Raw genomic sequence first — 23,804 nt, 5'->3', positions numbered from 1 at the left:
AGCCTTCATTCTCTACCACTTCAAGCTTCAAAATTCTTCTCAAAATCATGTCTTTTCTTCAAAACCTATTAAATACCATCAAAATACATATAAGATCATAATCATATCCTAAAGATGATATTTAATACAAATTAAACACAGAAAACATAGAAAAATCCCCCAAATAAATGCGTATAAATACGCCCAATCACCAACGATTAATAACAATCATCTATGATATAAAAGTCAAAGAAAGATAGTCATTTATATTAAATCTATATACAATTTATATCGGAAACGAAGTTAAAGTTACATATTATGTAAACTTACGTTAAAAAAAATACTAATTTTTGTATCTAAAATAAGGCGAAATGTCTTGATTTAAAAAATACGACATATTTTTATTACAAGAATATGATTATTTATAAAAAAAATTAAACATATAAAAAATTATAAACTTGCGGACCCGAACGGGCTAGCCCGAAACCGAGTGGGTTAGGATTAGGGTCAAAAAAATTTAGCTCGAAAAATAAAAAAACCGACTAGCCCGAATCGAAAATAACCTGAAACCGAGTGGGTTGGCCCGATTGACATCCCTAATTATCAAGCAAGTTGTACGTCTTGACATGGCTACTCATAGCCATCTTCGCATGGTGACATGATTATTCATTGCATGTTGTCGCCCCCGGTGTTTCCTTCACCGAGGTACGCTTGCAGGTCTGTTGGTGTTTTGGTGGTTGTTTCTTTGGTGATTGTTGGTTGAAATGTCTTTTGGAGCTTTTTTCAGTTTAATGATGCGCTAGTAGCTGGGTTCGAAAAGGTCGGATTCCTTTAGAAGCTTCGCCATTGGCTGAGATTTGCTTCCTCTAGTCATTGGCATTGAGATGCTGATTGTTCTGCTAGGCATTTGTTGGGTAGATCGTTTTCTGTTCTTGGTGATTCCTTTGTTGCTTGCTATAGCTTCGGCTGTCTTGATCATTGGCAGATTTCTGGCGTTGGGTTGGTAGCAGTTGGGTTAAAATCTCAATTTTATTATGATAATAATAAAATCTCAATTTTATTATTATATTTACCCACTACTCATAAGGTGGTTAAAATTATATCACCCTTCCTTATGTATAAAATTATTCGTTTTCCAAAATTTATACCATCTACCCGGATTTTTTATTACGTTAAAGTAAACACACCCCAAAAGTCAAATTTAACTTGGTACTAATATCATGAGAGAGAGAGAGAGAATGAATCATTTGTTAAGTTTAATCTGGGACTATGGATTATAGGATAAAATAATAAATTCATAATTATTTTTTATTATTAATTTAAATAAGTGAATTTATTGAGTTAAATGAGGGCGATAAAAAGATACACCAAAAATGGAATGCTCGATATTTATCATATGGGCCGGAAATCCAGATTCTAACTTGTATAACACGGCCCAACCCAATATTTGACTATGGTTCTCATAAGTCATAACCCAGACCTTCTATCTAATCCCTCTGTTTCGCTTACTAGAAATTAGGGCATTCACATTGGAGAGCCAAGGCTGGCTCTTAAAATAACATACGTTGAAAATCTCAAACTATAGTAGTGTTATTTTGTTACTTACATTAATCTTTACTTTAGTGCGTTTTGGGTAATGTAAGCTGTTGTTAATTTCAGCAACTATTTTAGAGGTCCATGCATCAATGTCAAAGATATCGAGGAAATGTGACGTCATTGGGCTTCAGCCCTGCTTCTCGAATACCAGCAGAGCTTCCTGACCGTGCCCGCAGATGAGAGCTGTCCACGCCTTCATCATGTCGAATATCAGCCCCGCATTTTGCATACATGTCGACCAAGCAGCTGCCCAGCTCCCACTTGCATGGATTTCCCCAACGCCAATCCAACGGAACTGAGGCTGCCCAACATCATGAGGCGGAAGAGCGAGATGCCCTCGTTGTGTCCAAGTGACGGGGCATTTCGTCGAACAAAGGGTGGAGGAGTAGACGGAGAGGAGGCAAGTGGCGACGTAGAGGTGGGTGGAGAAGCCGAGTTTCAGGAGGTGGCGTCTGAAGAGGACGGATTTGCGGTGCATGCGGCTGTACAGTTGGAGGGCTTCCACCGGCGAACAGGACTCCGCCGCCTTCTTCCACGGCTGATCAGCCCAAGATTGGGGGTCTTCAACTTGCTCACCATGCACGCCCAAACCTTGCAGTATAACATTACCCACCCAACACTGCTTTTGTCTTAATAATACCCATACCTAATATTCTTCATTTCTTTCAACTTACTAATCTTTTCTATTCCTTCAAAAAAATTATCTTTTCTATTATACGCTCATATTTGAGAAATTTGATCTTAACCCGGGCCCACCATTTACTCTTTTTCTATATCTATTTTTACAAATCCCAATATATATTTTTCTCTCCACCAACTAATTACACATTCTTAAATTTATGTGGCTAAAAATAATGAAGCATTTATAATGAGACGAACAGAATAATTATTTTAGAATTAAACCCACGTATGCATTTAACTATAATATACTCCACTGCTTATAACACAAACTCTAATAAAAGTCACTAGAAGGAAAAAAAAAAAAAAAAAAACGATTTTTAATCAAAACAAATTTTGTAGATTTTAAAGCTTGTTAATTATATTAGTTTCTTTCAACAATCAAAAGTGGATTGATAGAGCTCGATTAAAAATCGGTGTCTTACATACCCACGACACCAATTATTAACCAGTTTTTATTAGTGTTTTATTCTAAATCTTCACGAAATCACTATCTATAAAATCGGTAATTTGCACAAAAATATTTTATTATAAACTCAATTATCATATAAAAATTATTAATACAATAAGAAATATAATTTTAGTATATATTTGAGTTAAATATAAAAAGAAGAAAAAAATAAAAGAGATTATGGCCAAGAATACACGAACTTTGAAAAAAGTTGTAATTTTCACCTGAATTTTCAATTAAGCCAAAAAATACATGAATTTATATTTTTGTTGTAATTTTCAACTGGGTTTGACTTTTCGGTTAAATTAAAGCTTAGTTGACAGTCGGAAGTTCACCTGATGTTGGTCTAACATCTGATGATGAGGAGTATTTATAAGCTCGGAGGTCTAAGAAAGCAAAAATTTATATATTTAACTTGATTTTGATTGTCAATATTGCTCTAATTTCATCGAGAGTCAAATTTAGGTGAAAATTGCAACATAAAAATATAAATTCATATATTTATTGACTTAATTGGAAGTTCAGGTGAAAATTACAAATTTTTTCTAAAATTCGTGTATTTTTTGCCATGACCCCAAAATAAAAACTGATATTATGAAAAAAGAAAAAAAAAACTTAAAAGAGAAAATAAGATTAAAAAGAAAATTAAAAAAATGATAAATCGGCTTATTAAAAGAGAGAGAGAGAGAGATTGGAGAGATATGGTTGAGATTAAGTTTTAGTCTTTAAACATTTAAAAAAGAAAAATAAGTAGAAAAAAAAACTATTGAACTCATTAATTTACAGATGAATAGAAAAGAGGAAAAAAGATAGAATATAGTCTACAAATAAACTTTCAATTTTATTCTAATTATAAAATCATCAATCAAGCACAGTCTCTTGGTAAGATGTTTCTCCTCCAATCAATAGGTCGGGGGTCGAGTCACCTAGAAAGCTAGAGTGTGAGTGTGTTTTTTCCTTTTTTTGGGTATAACAAATTTAAAAAAAAAAATCATCAATCAATTTTAAAATTAATTTCAAATTAATTTTAAATAAAAATTTGTTTTTAAAATATGTTATAGATTATTGATTATAAATTATGTTGAAAGTCGAATAATAAAATTATGGCAATCATATTGGGCCTTCAACCAAGAAGAAGAAGACTAATGAAGATAGTAGAAATACAAAAGCCCAAGAATAGTCCCAAATGCATCGAAAAAGCATAAATCTGCTATAGGCCTGCCACTTCTGCTTTTAGAGAAGGGTGATTATATACATAGCCCCCATTTTACTCGATAAAGCCTCTAATTTTTAAAAAAATAAAAAATATTAATACATGTACAATTTTGCCCTTGTAACCCCCAGAATTAAAACTTTAAAAATAAAATTCTAAAAGCATAAAAAATACGCTGGAATTCAATAATGTATAGCCTCAAATTAATAGGAGTAACTGTAAACTGCAAAAGAAACTTTTAGAAGAACACAATACATAAGTAAAAAAAAAAGAACACAATACATATTGAAGAAAACTCAACCTCACCGGGATTGCGGTGGTTGATTTTGGTTTGCACAGATCTAGGGTTTTGTTGGGCTGATTTTCGTTTGAATTCCTTGTCTTTTTGGGTTGTGCGTGTGTTACAGAGGGAGGGTGAGAGGCGAGAAAAGGGAGAGGCGACGACGCCGGTGACGACGCCGGCAACGCCGGTGAGGAAGAAGGGAGTGGCGTCTCTGTGTGGAGAGAGAGAGAGAGAGAGCAGAAAGGAGGCGTTGAGCAGAAAGGGTTTTTTTTCTTTTTATTTTTATTTTTTTTATTTAGAAAAACTTGATAAAACGACGTCGTTTTACATGCCCGACGGTTAGTCCACGTCTGCAATTTCCGGCTGCCACGTCAACAACGTTTAAGATGATGGTCAACGCATGTGCAAATTACAATTAAATCGAAAGGTGGTGTATTCTGGGGCTAATTTTGAAGGTCGTGTGCAATTTGCAAATTTGATGATAGTTCATGTATTTTTTGGCTATTAACCCTAAATTTTAATATCGTACTTATTTTTGAAATAATATTTATGCAGTGATAATATTAAAAATTTAGTACGGATAAACAACTAAAAAGTATACAATGAACTCCTTCTTTATTTTTAGGGAAAAAAGTTCATGTCTATGTTAAGAGTATACATGGTAAAAAATCACACCAAACTTGTAGATGCTCTCTTCAAACAATTCTGAGTCGAAGCAAGGCAGCGACAAATCCTAGAATAACCCAATAGAGCATCACAACACTTCTGCTTTCATCTATTGTATCAACTTCAATTACCTTTTGAAATTTTGCTTATTTTTATTTGCAAGTTCCAATGGCTACTATATATTACTTCCTCTGTCCTTATATAAGTGATCACTTTATTTTCGACATGAAGATTAAGAAGAAATAATTATGCTTTAATTATATGTGATTCACTTTTTCAATAACTTTATTAGTGAATTAATTACAACCAACCATTTTCTACCTTTTAATATTTGAAACTTTAAAATAAATTAATATCTGAATGTTAATGGTTAAATGATTCAATTTAATTAATGGTTATGCCTTGAAATACAAAGGCAGCAGATGGAAAATTTTTGGAACAAATCAAAACCCAAAATTGGGCGGCAGAACAAAAGGCAATTTCAAGAACTTGAAAAATTTCATTTCATCAATTTTTCATTACAATTTGAACTTCCCAGCGAGTCAGGGGGAGATCAGGGGCGGTGAAGAAATGGTTTTCTGGAGTTGGTAGAGCTTCAACAACTTCATCCCCGACTGCTCAGCAGCCTGCTCCTTCTCCTCGTCGGCTCACGGTCGAGCAAGTCCCGTAGATAGAGCCATGGCCACCGCCGCTCACCCTCACCCCTATCTCTCTCTTCGTTCAGTTTTAACCGCCTGAACCCTAGCCCCAAAATTATCCTTCATCCTCCATGATTTCTGGCGACACCAACAAATCTTCGCTGCCGCTCCTAATGATGGGCGTCGGCCTCGCCGGAATTTCAAAGACAACCTCGGCCCTGGGCGGCAACATCGCTGGACTTAGACTGCAACGGCGTGTACAGCCGTAAGAGGGGAGAAGGCTAGTAAGCCGTGAGCTAAGGGGAATGGGAGAAAGAAATGTTAGATTAGGGGTGAGCAAATCCAAACCGAATCCATCAATCCGACCCGGACCGATGGGTTCGGTCCGAACCAGACCGACCCAATAGACATATTCGGTCCGGTCCGGGTCAATTTTTTAGGACTAAAAAATATTCGGGTCGGTCTGGGTCTTAACCTGCTCGAACCCGGACCGATCCGTAGCTTTAATAAAATAATTATTTAATTCATATATTTATAATAATATTAATAAATAAAATAATCTACACCTAATCTATCTAATGTAGGGAAAAACGAACTTTCTCTCTGTACAACCCTACCTAGCACCGCCCTCTCCCCTACCACATATTCAAACCTACCGCCCAGCCTTCTCGCACCGCCGGACCGCTGCCCAGCCTTCTCGCGCCAGACCTTCCCTCCGTCTCCAGGAAGCTGCGCCACCCCACAACAGCCTCGCGAAGCTTCCCTCCGCCTCCAGCAAGCTGCGCCGCCTCGCCAACGGAGGCGACCGTATTCGAGTTGCAAATACTAATATTGAGCGGGCCCCACCACTACATGTATAGATATTCCATTTTCAAAACAAGTAGGTATTTTATTCAGATGTTTTGAGTTCATCGGCCGACTAGCTCCGTCACTGCATCTATAATTCAGAAGATGGATATGTGACATACATGCCTCCATTTTATTTATTTTTCAAATTTGTAAACCAAGGTTTCATGTAGAAATGTAGTAGATAAGCATCATGATTTGTCTTTTCTAGCTACTCCCCATACGGTAATCAGAGTATTTCAACGTTCTTACTTTCAATGGGTCGGACCCAGACCAAATCCGACCCGATGTTCAGGTTCGGTCCGATCCTCCCTTAAAATTCGGTCTGGATCGGACCAAATTTGGGCCATCAGACCCGCTGCTTACCCCTATGTGAGATGAGAGAGAAGGGAGTAATATTTAACTTAATGAGCTTAATTAAGCCCAAATAATACCTTATTTTGGAAAGTGGCCACTTTTAATGGGATAAACTAAAATAGAAAGGTGGCTAGTTTTAATGAGACAAAGGGAGTATCATGAAAAACTAACTTTAAATAATTTCAGGTGTTATATGCATGTATTTATATCTATAACATTCCAGTACTGGTATCTATTGTTGCTTTATCTACTAATAAAGCGGAATATGTTGTTGCCACCAAAGCCTTAAAAATAAGCTATTTGGTTGAAAGATCTATTATTTGAAATCAATTTTCTTGATAAAGATGATGTGTTATTTTCTAATAGCCAATCTGTCATTCAATTGTGCAAGAATCTTGTGTTTCATGATAGAACTAAGTACATTGGTGTTAGATTTCATTTCATTCTTGACATTGTTGAAAAATGTATGATCAGACTGGAGAAGATTCATACTGATTGTAATCTTGTTGATATGGTTACTATTTATGAGATTATTTATGTAACAGCCCGGCTCTAGACTTGACGGCTGTCCCCACAGACCAACACGAGTCTTTTCTAGCGTGTTTTGTCCTCACTCGCACGCTCCCCGAGAAACTTTCCAGGTGGTCACCCATCCTGAAATTACTCCAAATCAAGCACGCTTAACCTTGGAGTTTTTTCCATGTGGGCACCAGAAAAGAAGATGCACCTTGTTGATATGAGTAGCACCTATCAAATCATTTAAGCTCTCCTCGAATATGCAGTCCTATACCTGCATATTCTCAGAATCCCTCTCGTTTGGGTGTGTTTCGGTTCATTCCTATGCCCCTCAGCTTGAAAGTCTTAATCGGAGCCGCTCCTTGTCCGTGCCTCTTTTGCACCGGCGATCACTCCGCACTTCGTCCCCGGGCGTCACAATTTAAGAGGATGGAAGCTATATATAGTTTCTGGTAGAGTGAAAATAGACTATCAATTGAAAGTGTTTGTAATTATTGGAGGAGCAACCGAGTGGAAAGAGATTAGTTGTGGGATGTTGTTGTTTGTCAACAAGAGCTATCTCTCTAATCCTAAGAGGTCCAACTTGTGGTGGTGTGTTTTTGTTATATCGAGAGGCCAGTGCCTAAGCCGAGAAGTATTGACACATTTGTCTGTGTGCCCGTGATTCTTCTCTTCTTATCATATTATACAGGTACTACTTGTTTTCTCTTTCTCTGTATAGATTCGTGAAAAACCACGAGTCTAAGACTACTGCCAAGCACGAACTGATCTCGAGTGAATCTCCGGCAAGGTCGAGCACCATCGTTGCAAAAAGGATAATCAACAGTGAGGCGATACCTTAACAGTAACGCTTCAAAGGTATAATTCTAAACACCAACATGTTTTAGTTTCTGCAATAGGAGCATGCTAGGTCTGGCTTATATTTGTACATCGTTAAACAACCAATATGATCCAATGACAATTGAACGTTTTAAATCCCATGTTCTTTTACCGAATGCGTTGAGTTCAGGTTTAGATTGTAAGTTGCGGACTTGCTTCCAACTGTCCACCGCATGTGAAGTTCTAAGAATGTATAGAGGCATAGTAAGAGGGAGTCTTATTTTGTAAGTCTATTTGTATCTTAACTTGATTTCCCAAAAAGAGGCCCCCCAAACGTAGGTGTGTATCATCGAACTGAATCCTAATTTTTTAGTATTGTTCTTTATTGTTTTAGTATTTTACTTGATATTAGTACCATTAACCGTGCTACTAATATCTGCTGCGAGTATTTATATATATGGATAGGTGATAATTTCAGTGTGAATAATATTTTAATGAAAATTTTACTCAATATTTGTGTAACACCCTAATCTAATTAAGGAGTTAAATATAAAATTTAAATAAATATTTAATACGGAAGTCTTTTAAAATAATTTAAAACTCATTTTTAAAATAAATATTTTCGAAAATAATTTTAAGAAAAAGAATTCTTTAAATAAAATTGGTCTTTAAAGCACTTTTAAAACGATTTATAAGATATCAAAATTTTCAATAATGTATTCAAATATAAATCTTGATTTTTAAATCATAAATTTAACAACTTTATTTTCAAAGCATGACATGAAGATGTCAGAAAAATAATTAACTAATTAATAAAACTTATACTAAGGAAAAACTCTAAATATAAAATAATATCTTTTTAGCAGCGGAAAATATAACAAAATAAAATCTTTATATAATTAAAATTATGTATGTATCCATGTATATATTTTCGTAAAGATATAAATTCTTAAATAAATATTTGAAATGAATTTAAATATAAATTAAACAAGTCATGACATTAAAATAATATAACAACATTTATTTAAATAAATCACACACAAATCTCAAATAGTATAGAATTTCAGAGTTTACATAACCAAAAGATATAACATGAAATAACATAATATGTTTTAAGAAACATTTATTTTAAATAGATTCGACGCGCCCATTCAACTCTCCACGCGCCTCCAATATCAATCACCTGAAACTGTTGAATATGGGATGAGTATACAGGGTACACTCAGTGTGGGAACATGCAATAATTGTCCATGTTAATAAAATGGTAACACATATTGTCATAACGTAACATAACTTCCATACGCACTGTGGCAACTCCAAGGACTTTAATGTCCCGGACCCTATATGTGGGCCCCTGGCGACAATATAATGGTTGCAACCCTGTAACATGAAATCGCATTGTGGCATACCAAGGACGGTGAAGTCCTGGACCAATTATGCTGGCCCCTAGCGATAAATATTTTTACAACACATACGGTAAACACATAATATTAAAATGGACAAATATTAACCACGTGCATGTACTGAAATAAATCCCACACCTGGAAATTTAACTTGAACTTGAACTTCAACTTGAATGCTAACTTGAGTAATACAATTAAAATTCATATCCTAGTCGCGCCGCACCTAGTCAGATAAATTTAAATAATAAGACATGAGGGCCTAATTAAACTTTAGAAAATAATTTAGATTATAGGATCATATAAAAATAATTGATCTAATAAATTTAAGTAGTAAAATATATTTTCTCATGAAAATTTGGATTAAGAAATGATTTAATAATTTAAATAATAAGATATAATTTCTTATGAAAATTTTGATTAGTAAAATAATTTAAGGATAAATCCAATTTAATTAAAAGAAATATGTAGCTCAAAATAATTAAAATTAAACCCAATTACTTAGGTGAAAGTGAGCCCATGAGGTAATTAAAAATTAAACCCAACTATTTAAATAAAATCAGCCCATGAAATTAAAATCCCCATTTGGCCCAAGCCCACTCTTCCAACTCCCCTAATCTAAACTCACACACAATCTTCACCTCAGACACTCATACGCAGCTCACCCTCTCTCCCTCTCCTCTTCTCTCCCTCGGTCTCCCCCTTCCGCCGCCACCAGGCGGCACGCCACCGCCCCGTCGGCCGGCGGTTCTGCCTCCTTTCCCTTCCCCCTTCTTCCTATCTCCTTCTCACCCCTCACTTCTCGTCCTCTTCCTCCTCCCCTACCCTTGTCCTCACCGCACCAGCCGCACCTGCGCCCCTCTTCTCCGGCGACCCCTGCCGCCACCGTCTCCTGCCCGGCGTCGCCTTTACCGTCTATTTCTCTCCTGGCCAACAGCAGCACCACCATCGCCGCCCCTGCGTCGACAGCGGCGCCGCCCAGCCGCCTCCTTCCTCTGTCCGACCAGAACGCCGAGACCTAGCGCCGCTGCCCCTGTCTCCACCTCCGTCGGATCCGGCGGTATTGCTGCTCAACCGTTTCCCCTCCCTTCTATTTTCTTTTCTTTTTGTAAAACAGTGAATATGATTTCGATCAATTTAATATCTGTATATGCATGTTTAAATTTATAAAAACAAGAATTTTGTGGGAGTTTGGTTGTTTTCTGTAAATTGAAAGAAAGCAGAAATCTTTGCATATGAAAATAAACTATACAAGTTTTTGAGAATTACCGATGGAGATTCGGCAGTGGGAAGAAACAGGATGAATCTTAAAAGACTGAATTTGTTTTGTTGATTTGTGAATTTGAGGATGATACAATGAGGTTTAAATAGATTGAATTTACTTGTTCGTCAAAGATTTGAAGTGTGAAAGAAATCCTGCTGTGGAAGGAAAAAAATCAAGATTTGAAATCAAAGTTTTGCTGCTGTGGTTGTCAAATTTTACGGAAAGGGGGTTTGATTAGTGAATAGGTGTATGCTTGTGATTTTTCTAAATATATATAGAATGTTCAGAGAAATACTTGTAGTTGTAGAGATGTAAAAACAGGAAATGATAAATTGTACTGAAATAGAAATTTCATAGATTGAAAATTAATACCATGTTGATTGATCTGCAGTTAGAGAGAAAAACTTGGTTATCTCAAAGTATAGTTTTTGCTTTGTAAAATTTGCAGAGATGGAGTAGAAGATGTATATATATATGATGAGCATAAAAGTGGCTAAATGAGAAAAATAGGGCGGTTAGATATCTGATAAAAATAAAAATAGGAATGGCTGGCTTGGAGACTTCTTTAAACAAATGTAAATAAATAGAGTAGAAATTGTTAATTTGCAGATACGAAAATAAGGTATCCAAATCCTTGAAATCATTAATAAACTATAAATGTTGAAACTTGAATAATTGTTTTAGGATCATTGCAAAAGAATTTGGCACATTAATAACAATAAGCCCAACACTAACAAAATTTATGAAAATATTTTATTCTTAATCCAAAATTAATATAATGTCCATGATAAATATATTTAAGTAAATAAATTTATTTAGGCCCAAATTTATATAAAAATATTTTTGGAATATAAAACTTTATTTCTATAGGTATAACCTAGAATTTAGAGTCATACATCTAGCTAGGGGCGCGATTAGATAATTCTCCACAAACTCGACTCATAGATTTATATTTTTAATATCTCGAAAATATAAAAATTTTCAAATAAAATTTGCAAAGGTAGTAAACGGTTTTGGGCTGTGACAATTTGCACGATGCAAAGTAGAAAATATAATTACTCTATTCCATGGGTGCAATTTGATAAAATTATAATTTTAGAGTGCAAAATGCAAATCTAATGAAATTTTAAGATGCGAGCGATATACACCAATAACCGCTCACCTCCAGCTCCATCCCCGAGAGAATTTTGCGTTAGTTGCTTTTTTTAATAGTGTCTACCATCCTAAGTAGCTAAAATACATATTTATAATTCGTATTACAAGTTACACTACATGCTGTGCTTGTTTGTTAATTGTTACTATTTGATTGTTTATTATTATCACGTTGAAGTGTTTATTATTATGACGTTGAAGTGCAGACATAAATATTCGGCACTGCACTTTACCCCTTTCACCTTCCATGGATTATTGACTAGTCTAAATCCAGCTGTTACACTTATTTGTCAGCCTCACACAAAAACCTCGTCAATAATTAATGTTGTTGTTATCACTAAACAACAAGCTTCTAATTACTTGTCCAAATTATAGCAATTTATTATGTCGCAGTTTTCAACTTGTACAATTCGCTCAAGAAACATACATAGAGTATGAATGGGTTTGTTTAAAAATCTGAAACATCATATTTTTCAGAGAAACACGATTCGGAATTGGATATAAACCCCATGTCCCTATCAAACCGCACAATTAATTAATTATTTCTTTACTAATTGTCCTTATCTGATTGGATATGGCCACGTATATAATATTAATGCTGAAAATGAAAGATGATTGTAGTCCATAATTTTAAGTACCAACTGAATATATATGTATACATAACTATCGTACCCATAAACTATTAACGGAAAATTTACTGTTTCTATTGCGGCAGCATTCTATTAGGAAGAGATTTCGTTAGTGATGAAGAGAGCGAAACTAACAACTTGAGAGGGAGGGCCAAACCTTATCATATCATAAAAATGTGACAAGTAATTATTCAAAAATAAACTGCATTGCATTTTATAACTCCCTGAAAGAATAATTGAAATAAGTAGAGGGAGATGATTGCAAATTTGTCGGCAAACATATATTAATCAATCAATCTGGATGTGAGGGGAGAATGGGAGATTAATTTGGGGTAGCGTATAGGAGGGGGTCCATCCCAATTTTACCTTCATCATCGTCTATCATCATATTTGCTTTTCCGTGCAATTATAAATATAAATATAGAGCAAAATAATATCTGCGAATTACGCAAAAAATTATGAATTTTCAAATAACAAGTATGTATCAATTTATTCTTTATGAAGTTTATATACAAAATAGTAATTTTTTTATCTTATGATAAATAAATAAATAAATAAAATTTTCAAACTAATCTTTGCACACCAAGGAGATGTTTATTTTCATGATTAAAAAAGAAATATATATATATATATATATATATAATTGAGTATTTTTTTATCCTTATTACTATTTTTTCTTCAATTTTATCGTTTGAATGACATATTAATCAAGTAAAATTAGTTAAAATGATGAAAATTATCAACGGCTAATCTAGAATATCCCAAAGTTCTATTTCATCTTAATAAATAATAAATAATCTATATTATTTTTATATATTTAGACCAATCCTAAAAAAATAAACCCCCGACACCATAAAAAATTATAAGAATACGCACTTTTATAATATTTATTATTATTATTATGATATACATTATTAGACATATACACGTGGAAGATGTGAAATACATAATATTTATCTCTAGTTGTATATACACACACATACATGTACACGAATTTAATAAAATAAAAAATAATTTTAAAATATCACTATTTTTAATTTTAGATCATGACATGAAGATTATTATCGATTCATCATTTTATCAAATGAAGGTTGTGATGTTGAGTTCGAATCTTATAAAAGGTAGACGAAGAATTCATTGATTATTCTTTAATGATTCATATTTTATTTTATAAAATGAATGTATAGTCTTAACCCTAGATTACGTGTACATATATCGGGCATGTACGTAATGAGTTGGGCCAGGTGGGAGGAGTGCCTGAAAATTTATGAAGCAAAGCAAGACAAGAAAGCCTTCTACTTTCATGTTTTTTACCCAACACGACAAATCTACCCCCACCTTTGCATACATTTTCCACATGTTTAAGTCTCATTACCCTATGTTTCATTATCCTCAATAAAACAAATTTACATACAATCTTCCCATACATAATGCCAACCCAACATGATTTTACTTGTCAGGAATAATAAAGACTTAATGGAGGAAGGCTTTTCTTCAATTTTACTGCTCTTCACATTTAATAGAATCATTTGGATGCATGCTAGTTTAATTTGCTCAAATTCAACACCCATATTCTAAGCCACTAGCTAGTTTGTTACGTAGTTTAGTCACTGATCGCATTCTTGAATATTTTTAAATGTTTGATTATTTCCCGTAAAAAATATTATCGTCATTCTTAGGATATGAACAAATAATTTAATTATTGTAATTAATTAGTTATCGTTAAGTAATTTTTTTGATCTAATATATCGTTAAGTAATTAATGATGGAAGGAGTAAAATCAATCAATCAATCAAATATATTACATAAAATTTGGGGAAAAGGCACGGAAGTGAACATTTAATTATAAGTTTTATAATAAAAATATTGTATGGAGGCAGTTTGCTTTATCACTTGATTTCCTCATTTGAAAGATGTTTAAGGGGGGCAAAAAGGGTGATTAAAAATCATGAGGCGGGGCTGCCCCTCATTATCGATTTTGATTAATTTCCACATGCATATATCTTTTCTTGGTTGACATCCAATAATTTTTTCTGACTTGTACTACCCCCAGCCGACGCTTTACTATCAATTTATTACTACATCCTAAATGTTTTCTGTTTATCTTGTTTTGTTGTATCAAATGTATGAATATCATCATGTATCTCTCTGCCGTCAGTGGTGGCTAATTTACCAAAGGAAGATTCCTATTTATGTTGAATTTGGAACCAGGAAATGATGACGCATCATATCCATCTTCTAAATCATTTGGTCTTCCCCTAAATGCCCATCTCATCATTCATTCTTCTATACCCTTAATTTCCTCTTTCGATTACATTTTCATATTTTATGTATCCACTAATCATTTTACATACCTTACCATTCAAACTAAATCTCAATTACCAGACCTCCAAATAAATAAACAAATCTTATCAATTTCACGCGCGCACGTATTAAATTACTAACTGCTTGTTATCAATTGGTTGAAAGCATATTTATTGCGCATCACTTCCTCTTCTCCTTCAATAGTACTCATGAGCATCGAATGGAGAAAACTCGATTAATCTTCAAAATATTGCATTTATGAGTTTATTGCTTGTATATATAGTAAGCATAATGACGCATCTACTAATAAAATGGTAGTAGAATACATGAAAACGCAAAATCGTTGCTAGCTGCATGTAGCAAATGGAGAGAAGAGGAAGTGAATTTGAGCTGATTCATTATATTATAATGATTAAAGAGAATCAAATATATATCCTTTTATAATTATGACTGTGCATCGATGATTTTGAGTATAATCGTCTAATTAGCTGACTATACTTTGCCCTCGCGCGATGTGATCAAAACAATATATATATAATAAGTAATTGAAGAGCCAAGAAAAAAAAAAAAGGTTTTCTTGTCAGTTTACATGTTTCTAGAGTATAATATTAAGCACAAGAAAACTGTGTGAGTGCATAAGATATTTGATACTGCTGTCTGCTGAAAGTGATGTAATTGAGATAAGTAAAATTAATAACAAGATTAATTAAACTGGGAAGAGTGGTGATGAAGCTGAGAAGAAAACTTGTTACATCGAAGGCGAGAAAGCACTGAAGCAGAGGTGGTGTGAGTGTGGACCTCAATATTAATTAATGAGTGCAGCGTAAGTTTAATTTGGAATAGACTAATACATGATATATATGCAGAATTAATTTCTGTTGCTGTCGCTTGCAGTTGCCTTAAATATATATTCCATAATCATATCATGCTTGTATATTTATTATACTAACTTAAACTATTTCGTACACTTTACCAACAAAATATGTATAGCATAGCCAAAACTAGGGGAAACAGCCTAATTTAATTTGAGAAAAAGAGAGGGTATAGTATATGATACAATAATTAATTTAAATTTTGTTTCTAAGTAGTAGACTAGTAGTAGTAGTAGTATATGATGATTGGTGAGGAAAGGCACAGTAGTATAAATAGATGGTGCAGTTGTGAATTGAGGTAGGCATCAATGGGACACCACTGCTGCAGCAAACAGAAAGTGAAGAGGGGGCTCTGGTCTCCCGAAGAGGACGAAAAGCTCATCAGACACATCACTACCTACGGCCATGGCTGCTGGAGTTCTGTTCCTAAACTAGCTGGTAATCAAATTAATTTCATCTTCACCCTTCCTTCACATGTATGTGATTTTATATATGTATGTAAATATTAGGATTGCAGAGGTGCGGCAAGAGTTGTAGATTGAGATGGATAAACTATCTGAGGCCGGACCTGAAGAGGGGCTCCTTCAACGAACAAGAGGAGAGAACCATCATCGACGTTCACCGGATTCTGGGCAACAGGTGGGCTCAGATAGCCAAGCACTTGCCCGGCAGGACCGACAACGAAGTCAAGAATTTCTGGAATTCTTGCATCAAGAAAAAGCTCATTGCTCAGGGCTTGGATCCCAACACTCACAATCTTCTCTCCTCCTCCTCATCTTCCTCATCTTCTTCCTCTTACAAGCCCTCCTACCAACAGCCTTTCACTGTCGATACCACCACCACGGCCGTTGTTCCCATCACCACCGCCACCACATTGCACGATCAGACCAGCCTCATCAACACCCACAACTCCTCATTGCCCATTCTAAACGACATTAACTGGGCCTCGTTGGAGCAACAGTCTCAGCAGCATAACAACTCATCGTGTCTCTACAACAAGGTCGATGATGATGATGATGATGACCTCATACTGCACCATCAACACCACCTGGGGACTACATTTGACCCCACTTGTCACTTCGATTTTCAGTTTCTCGATTCGGCATTCATAGCTCCCCAAAGTTTTAACTCTATCATGGATGATCCACTTGCGTGGGATATTGTTAATTGATTCATTAATAAGTTTCATATTCTTTTTCTTTTACCGGTACCTCATCTCTTCTTGTTTCCTCAACATATATATTTATTGTTGTTCATGGAATTTAAGGATCTACATCTTAATTAATCAGCTATGAGCGCCGCATCTCACAATCTTCATACAGGACAAGAAAAAGTGGAAATGTTGGAAAATATTCTGTGATTTCAACTTTGAAAATATGTTTTGGACGCAACAACCTTTTAGGGACGAAGAAACTTTTCTACTTTTTTGGTTTAGTTAAAATGACTATTATACCCTATGCTTAATTTGAGAATGGTTATTATCACCTTAAATCGAGTGCTTATCTAAGAGAAATAATACTCAAAATATAATTCCTTGTGCGTATCCATAAGATTGCAGATTCTGCAAATATTTTGAAATAGGCGGATAATACAACTGATATCTTAGACGGTATCAATGACATTCCAAGATGTCTATAAAATGACAACAACAAAATAGAGTATTTCAAACTCTAACAATTATTATTATTATTATTATTATTATTATTATTATTATTATTATTATTATTATTATTATTGAATCTTAATTTAATTTTTAAAGCTATGAATCACACTTTATTTTATTATAGTATAGTATAGTATATTATTATTATTATTATTATTATTATTATTAGGAAACTTAGAATTATAAATTATATAATTAATCTTATCGATGCTGTTATTGTTACTAGTTGTTGAACTATAACTTCAGATTCTATTCTCAATCGGTGGATTATATGCACAAGTGTGGAAGATGACGAAAAGAGATTATGGAGTACGCAAAAAGGGGTGGTAGTATGTTGTATTAATGAGTGCATGTGTTACAAATGACGAGAGAAACCTATTTATAAGATACATGGGCACAAGGGTAAAATAGTAATTTCTTACTCTATTCACACGATACGCGTGAAAAATGATGGCAACGTTGGAAAAGGCGTGTCAGAATTCGTTAGGCTCCAGACTCCAGTGACAATGACAGGTGAACACAGGGCTGATACATGGTCGGGATGAAACTCTTCCTTAACTTCAACTTGGTCTTGCCAGGGCTGGATATTTCCTTCGGTATATACTCCTTCTGAGACTCCTTCTTTCGTCGTTGCACATCTACAGGCCTGACAATCTTTAGTCCTCCTTCTGAGGGTGGCTCTCTCGCACGCGCTCACTCGGGCATCTCTTTTATTTCGAGTACACGTGTAACGATCCTGTTTGTCCCTGTATTACTCCTCATCACTAATAAAAGTGATCAGAACATAATAAATTTGCAAATTCTAACAAGTTCTTTTGGTATTTCCAAATACACGATAAAACATATACTCCATCCGTCCCTGAAAATTGTGACCTTATTATCATATTGGGATATTCCTGAAAATTGTGACATTTTCTTATTTGAAAATAACCACACAATCTTTCCTCAGAATCCAATCATCACTCAAACACAACTACCATATTTTTTCTTAAAACCCGTGTTTTCTCCATTGGATCACAATTTTTAAGGACTGAGAAATAATTAATTTTAATTTTTCACGAAATCATTTTCTCAAGAATAATATTCTCAATTAACATTATTTTTTTTTGTCAAACAAGCAGACTCTAAGAGCATCCACAGTGGAGGTGACCTGATAGCTGTGACGCCCCAATTTTCATTTAAATAATAAAATGCACTTTGAATAACATAAATAAGATTTTAATACTTAAATAACTAAAACTCAAATCCAACTGAGAAAAGTAAATAAACATCATAAACTGAGTCTTTATTCTAATTGAAAATAAAATATTATTTCTTCTTTTATCTTGACCATCACTCGCCCTGCCTCTCATCGCCCGAGTCATCTCCTGAAAAAGATATTGTTTTGGGGTGAGTACAATAAACTCAGTGGGGTGCATTTATCCATATTATAAGAATCACAACAAAATATAAGTGCAAAGAAAACTGTCTGCTCTTTCATATTGCCCGAAAGCAATAACTTTCTGTCTCTTAGCCCGAAGGCTATATAACTTTCTGTCTCATATAGCCCGTAGGCTATAACTTTCTGTCTCATATAACCCGTAGGCTATAACTTTCTGTCTCATATAACCCGTAGGTTATAACTTTCTATCTCATATAACCCGTAGGTTATAACTTTCTATCTCATAGCCCGGAGGCTCTGTCATTGAGTAAAACGTATAATAAGGATAAATGTTAAATGCAACGTTATAACCCCACCTTAACCTTCTCTTTGTCACGTGTAAAATAATTAAAGATTAAGTCTCACGCGCCTCGCCTAAAATGAATTATAAAATCATAATTAAAATATGCTAAAACTATGAGTGCACATGAAGAGGGATCTATAAATGCAATTTAAAATATTTTAAATACTAAAACATATATAATATTTATAATATGTATTTGATAGAAAAATAATCGTAACTCATTAACATAAATAAATGAGGAAGACTTATATATGGTCATTATTACTTAAATAAATAAAGAAAAGGACTACACACATGTATATATATATATATATATATATATATATATAAGCTATGTATGCATCATCATGCAATGGGTAAACATTAAACATATATATGCATATCTAATATACATGAGTAACAAACATATCAAAATTCTTAGTCATTTAAATATATTAATAGAATTTGAAAAAGGAAAAGATATTGGCCACTTCTTAACTAAATGTGAGTACAGTAACGTAAATATACATATATTGAACAATAGAGAATTTTGGATAATAGAAATATATATATTTATACACATATATATATTAGACTTAAAAATAAATAAAAATCATTTAAGTAACTACAAGCCATTATGAATAATATATTTTAAACATAAAACATGCATCTAATTAGAACACATAGTAACAAATAGTGCAGGTTTCGATAAATCCAAAGAAAACACAAAATTGATGATATGGATTTTTATAAGAGCATATGTTTGTACTACACCACATATTAATGCATATATTTCGATAAAGTGAAATGAATGTCAAAAGCTGCACTACCCTATATGCATAAATATATATTTATAAAAAGTACAACTCTAACACTAATATATATATATATATATATATATACGAAAAAAAACATGGAGTGAAGCAACCGTAAAGTCATTTCTTTTGCCACATAAAAGAAGAGGTACAAGAAAAATAAATATAGAGAGTTGCGGGAGGGTTACCTCACCGAGAGAAGAAATTGGTGATTTGAATTCAGTGTGAAGAGAAAAGATGTGGAAGAGCACCTATTTATACTAGAGGTGAGGGGTTTATTTTTAGGAGAGAGATCAATCAAATAAATCTTTCCATAGCTTCATTTAGCTTTAGAAGGAAAGGTGGACTAGGGTTTTTCAATCAATTGATGCTGAAAATTCTAGAGAAAAATTACTTTGGGCTCAAGCATTGGGCTCCAAAAAAAAGAATTGGGCTGAAATAAAAATATAATTGTTTGGGCTTAAAATATGTAGTAACTTATAAAATAATAATAATAATAATAATAATAATAATAATAATAATAATAATAATAATAATAATAATAATAATAATAATAATAAATGCTTGAAATGATTAAATGCTCATGCTCATGCAATATCTAGGCACGACTTATAAGACTTAAAATTTAAATAGTAAAAAAAAATAATTAAAGAATTCTTTTTTAAAAAAATTGTAGTTAAAAAAATATTTTGGGGCACTACAATAGCTGACCTGATAGAAGGGGGACCACATTAAGTCAGGAGGCCACAGTGGGCCGACTTGATAGCTGACCTGATTTTTTTAGTTTTGATTTTTGTATTTTTCATTTAAATTTATTTGTGTATGTGAATGAAGAAATGAGTGTGGTGAAGTCGGTTCTTGCCAACACTGTTTAAGATCTAAATTGTATGACCTAACTAGGTTCCTTCTGGCGATTCCAGATGAGAACTCATATGGACTGTCTTTCCTTGTGCTTCTCTTGCGCCTTTCTCGTCTTCCTTATCCCTAACGGTCGGAAATATTTGAAATGCTGATCTCTAGGAGCCTTTCTTGAGTGATCACTAAATTAGGACTTAGGAAAATATTCAAAAAGCCTCCGTTATAATTATAATACTCCTTCTATATATAGGCCACATTGCTTAAGGGTAGTTTTGTCTATTTACCTAACACTACGGATGAATATTTTCGTCTATCCACTCCTTTATTTTGAAAAGCATCATCCACGTAGGCCGTTAGGTTGCTAGTTAGGAAAAGTGGTCCCCTTAAAGTGAACAATGACTGGCTACTTTTTCAGCAACGATTATGCCTCCCGCACGTGTGCCTCCTTCTTTCTGTATAAAGTTACCTTTTTCGTTTGTACAAGTCCCCATTTATGATGATCAGTACATGATTAGGGATGGCAATTTACCCGCGGGTAATGGATACCCGCGAAAATTCAAACCTATTAGGGTGGGTTTGAGAGGCATTTGATATCCACGGATAGTTTCGTGGTTGTAATTCACTATTTATTTAGTTCGTGGGTATGAGTTTGGATACTTACTATCCATACTGATGAGGAGTAATATGTGCAGAGCAGAGAAATGATATAAATCAGATAAATAGGCCTCACCAGCGGAATAAATACATCAGAGGAATGACTTTACTAGGGGAATCACGGGAAGCAGCGAGATAGCTTTCGCTAGAGGAGTCACACTCGCCAGAGGAATCACATTCGCCAGAGGAATTACACTCGCCAGAGGAATCACCTTTATCAGAGGAACCACCTTCGCCAGAGAAGCTGCTTTCGCCAGAGGAATGGTATTCACCAGAGGGATCACCAGAAACGCGGGGAAATCTCCCGCGTGAAGGCGATTTTACTATTATACCCTTGACCACGCAAGACGCATGCTCCAGTGTTGATTTTACTATTTTACCCTCTATATGTAATCTATAAATAGCGGCGTACATGCTCCTTTGTATTTTACGTGATCTTTTACCATCAAGCAGCCATTTTACTCTCGTGCTCTAGAATTCCGATTATTCTCTTTGTCTTCTCCGATCAAAACTAGGTATAGTCCATGATTCCTTAATAACCCACCGTTTAAATAGATACCCATCCTTTTATGTTTCACCAACTGGCGCCGTCTGTGGGAAAAATGGGCTAGGACGTGAGTTTTGTTCGCCGGCGCATGAAGATCCGAAATTCCGGTCGGATTTGCGTGCGCAGGCACCGATCTAGCTGATAATCTGGTTACCCAAGTGAATCCGAGTCCATAATCATGTTTTCCGGGCCGATCTACCTATAAATCTTTGAGATCTGCGTTTAATTATATTTTTTGTGCATGAGGAAAGGCGGTGGAAGTCGCGAATTGGGAGATCTGTGTTTATTTCATGCATGATTGGGATAATTGTGTGCGATTGCAGTGTTTCTTCGTAGAATTGGTGTTTTCCTTACGGATCTAACGAATTGCATCGGTGGATTGGTGGTTGACACTCTGTTTTTGTTGTCCTGGGTCTTTCGCTGTTGATTTACGGTTATTTTCCGTATAAGGGTGATAATTATCGGCGTTTTTCATGTTTTCTCGGATAATCTTCGTTTTATACCATGTCTAACATGTTCTACTAGCAATCTGATTGGTTGATGTGTTGATTCTGTTGTTTTTGGGTTTCGTGGTTGTCTTAACGCATGATCGTGATAATTATGGGTTGTGATTTTCGTGTTTCCTCGCATAATCCTCATTTTCTATCATGCCTAACGTATTTCGCTAATGAATTTCTTGGTTGTTGCTATGATTATATCTATCCTGGGGTTTCTTTACTTAGCTCGCCTGATAATTTGTTTCTTCTGCTGGATCCTAATACGAGTTCAAAGGGGAAATCTCTGTCATTCGTACTCTGTTAATTCGATCTATGCCCTGGGTTTATTTCCCAGTGCATAGAGATACTTTGAGGGGGAATTTATAACGGCCTTCGCGCCGGTGTTCTGGATTTCTTATATCAGGGAATTTCGATCATAAGAGGTGGATCAATTCATTTTTTATTTGGATTTTTCTCACATCGTTTATGTGTAGGTACTATGGGTTCCTCTGAAACTCGCCGTATTCTGGAGAAGAAGTTCGACAACGTGGGGTCTGGCTCTGCTGCCCACACTACTGAGGTGCCCACCTCGATGTTCAATGGGCTGCCCGCCAGCGCTGTCTTCACTTCGCCGCCAGGCTTTCACGCTATTTCAGCTACTCCACCGACAGGGCAGAGTGTTGGTGTCCAGAGATTTGCTCTGGTGACACCGGGTTCCGATGTGCCTAGCTTGGTCCCCACGTCTGGTGGCGGACCGCTAAACTTCGGGATGACAGAGCAGATGATGGCTCTGCTCAACTATGCTGTCGTGCGCCAAGCACTGGGGACCCCATTGTTGTCTACTGTCCCCACCACAGCTCCGCTGATAGGAGCGATCATTCCGCAGGGTACTGAAGCCCCGCCTCCTACTGTTTAGGAGACGAACAACCAACTCACTAATATACAGGCCCCGCTGCCTAAAGAGATTCAGAGGGTTCCTGCTGATAGAGAATCGGAGAAAAGGCCAAAGGAAAGCCGAGTCAAGCTTAATAGTGTTGTTAGACGGGAGGGGGTTGATGAGTCTGATAGTCAATCCATCTCGCTCGTGTTCGAGGAGGAAAGGCCGAGGGAGAATGCACGACTGAAGAACCAAGTGTCGCAACTGAAACACCAGCTCGAGGATCTGGAGAATTCACTAAGGGAGAAGTCCCAGAGGGACAACAAAGCCCAGAGGTCAGAAAAGTCTCATAGGGCAGAGAAATCGCATCGGTCAGAGAGATCCCATCGTTCAGAGAAATCCCATCATACAGAGAAGTCAGAAGGACGGGAGCTGGAGTATTCCTCTGGCAGGCCAGGGCATAAGGGTCACAAGCGTCACCACGCTCACGACTCCCCAAAGAAAAGACGAGAACACGGGAGATATAAGGAGGACAAGAGGGCTAAGAC

The 23,804-nt window shown here is 35.3% G+C and overlaps 1 protein-coding gene and 1 long non-coding RNA gene across 2 annotated transcripts; one reads left to right on the top strand and one right to left on the bottom strand.

Annotated features, from left to right (window-relative positions):
• Window positions 1-9,037: 9,037 nt before the first annotated feature.
• Window positions 9,038-11,595, bottom strand: LOC131026218 (uncharacterized). Its single transcript, XR_009102215.1, has 3 exons — window positions 10,712-11,595; window positions 9,584-9,668; window positions 9,038-9,231 (listed from the first exon to the last, which is right to left on the bottom strand). It is a non-coding gene; the product is annotated as an uncharacterized LOC131026218 (long non-coding RNA).
• A 4,037-nt stretch (window positions 11,596-15,632) lies between these two features.
• Window positions 15,633-16,873, top strand: LOC131026217 (transcription factor MYB86-like). The gene is made up of 2 exons (XM_057956001.1): window positions 15,633-16,101; window positions 16,173-16,873. The coding sequence occupies exons 1-2, from the start codon at window positions 15,972-15,974 to the stop codon at window positions 16,832-16,834; spliced, it is 792 nt and encodes a 263-aa protein (XP_057811984.1). The 5' UTR covers window positions 15,633-15,971; the 3' UTR covers window positions 16,835-16,873.
• Window positions 16,874-23,804: the final 6,931 nt, after the last annotated feature.

Source organism: Salvia miltiorrhiza, chromosome 5 (genome assembly GCF_028751815.1).
Source record: "Salvia miltiorrhiza cultivar Shanhuang (shh) chromosome 5, IMPLAD_Smil_shh, whole genome shotgun sequence".
Taxonomy (NCBI): Eukaryota; Viridiplantae; Streptophyta; class Magnoliopsida; order Lamiales; family Lamiaceae; genus Salvia; species Salvia miltiorrhiza.
This window is presented reverse-complemented; position numbering and strand designations above follow the sequence as displayed.

Coding starts and splice junctions, on each gene's coding strand:
- LOC131026217 (XM_057956001.1), top strand. CDS start 15,972: ATGGGACACCACTGCTGCAGCAAACAGAAAGTGAAGAGGGGGCTCTGG. Junction 16,102..16,172: donor TTCTGTTCCTAAACTAGCTG/GTAATCAAATTA, acceptor TGTAAATATTAG/GATTGCAGAGGTGCGGCAAG.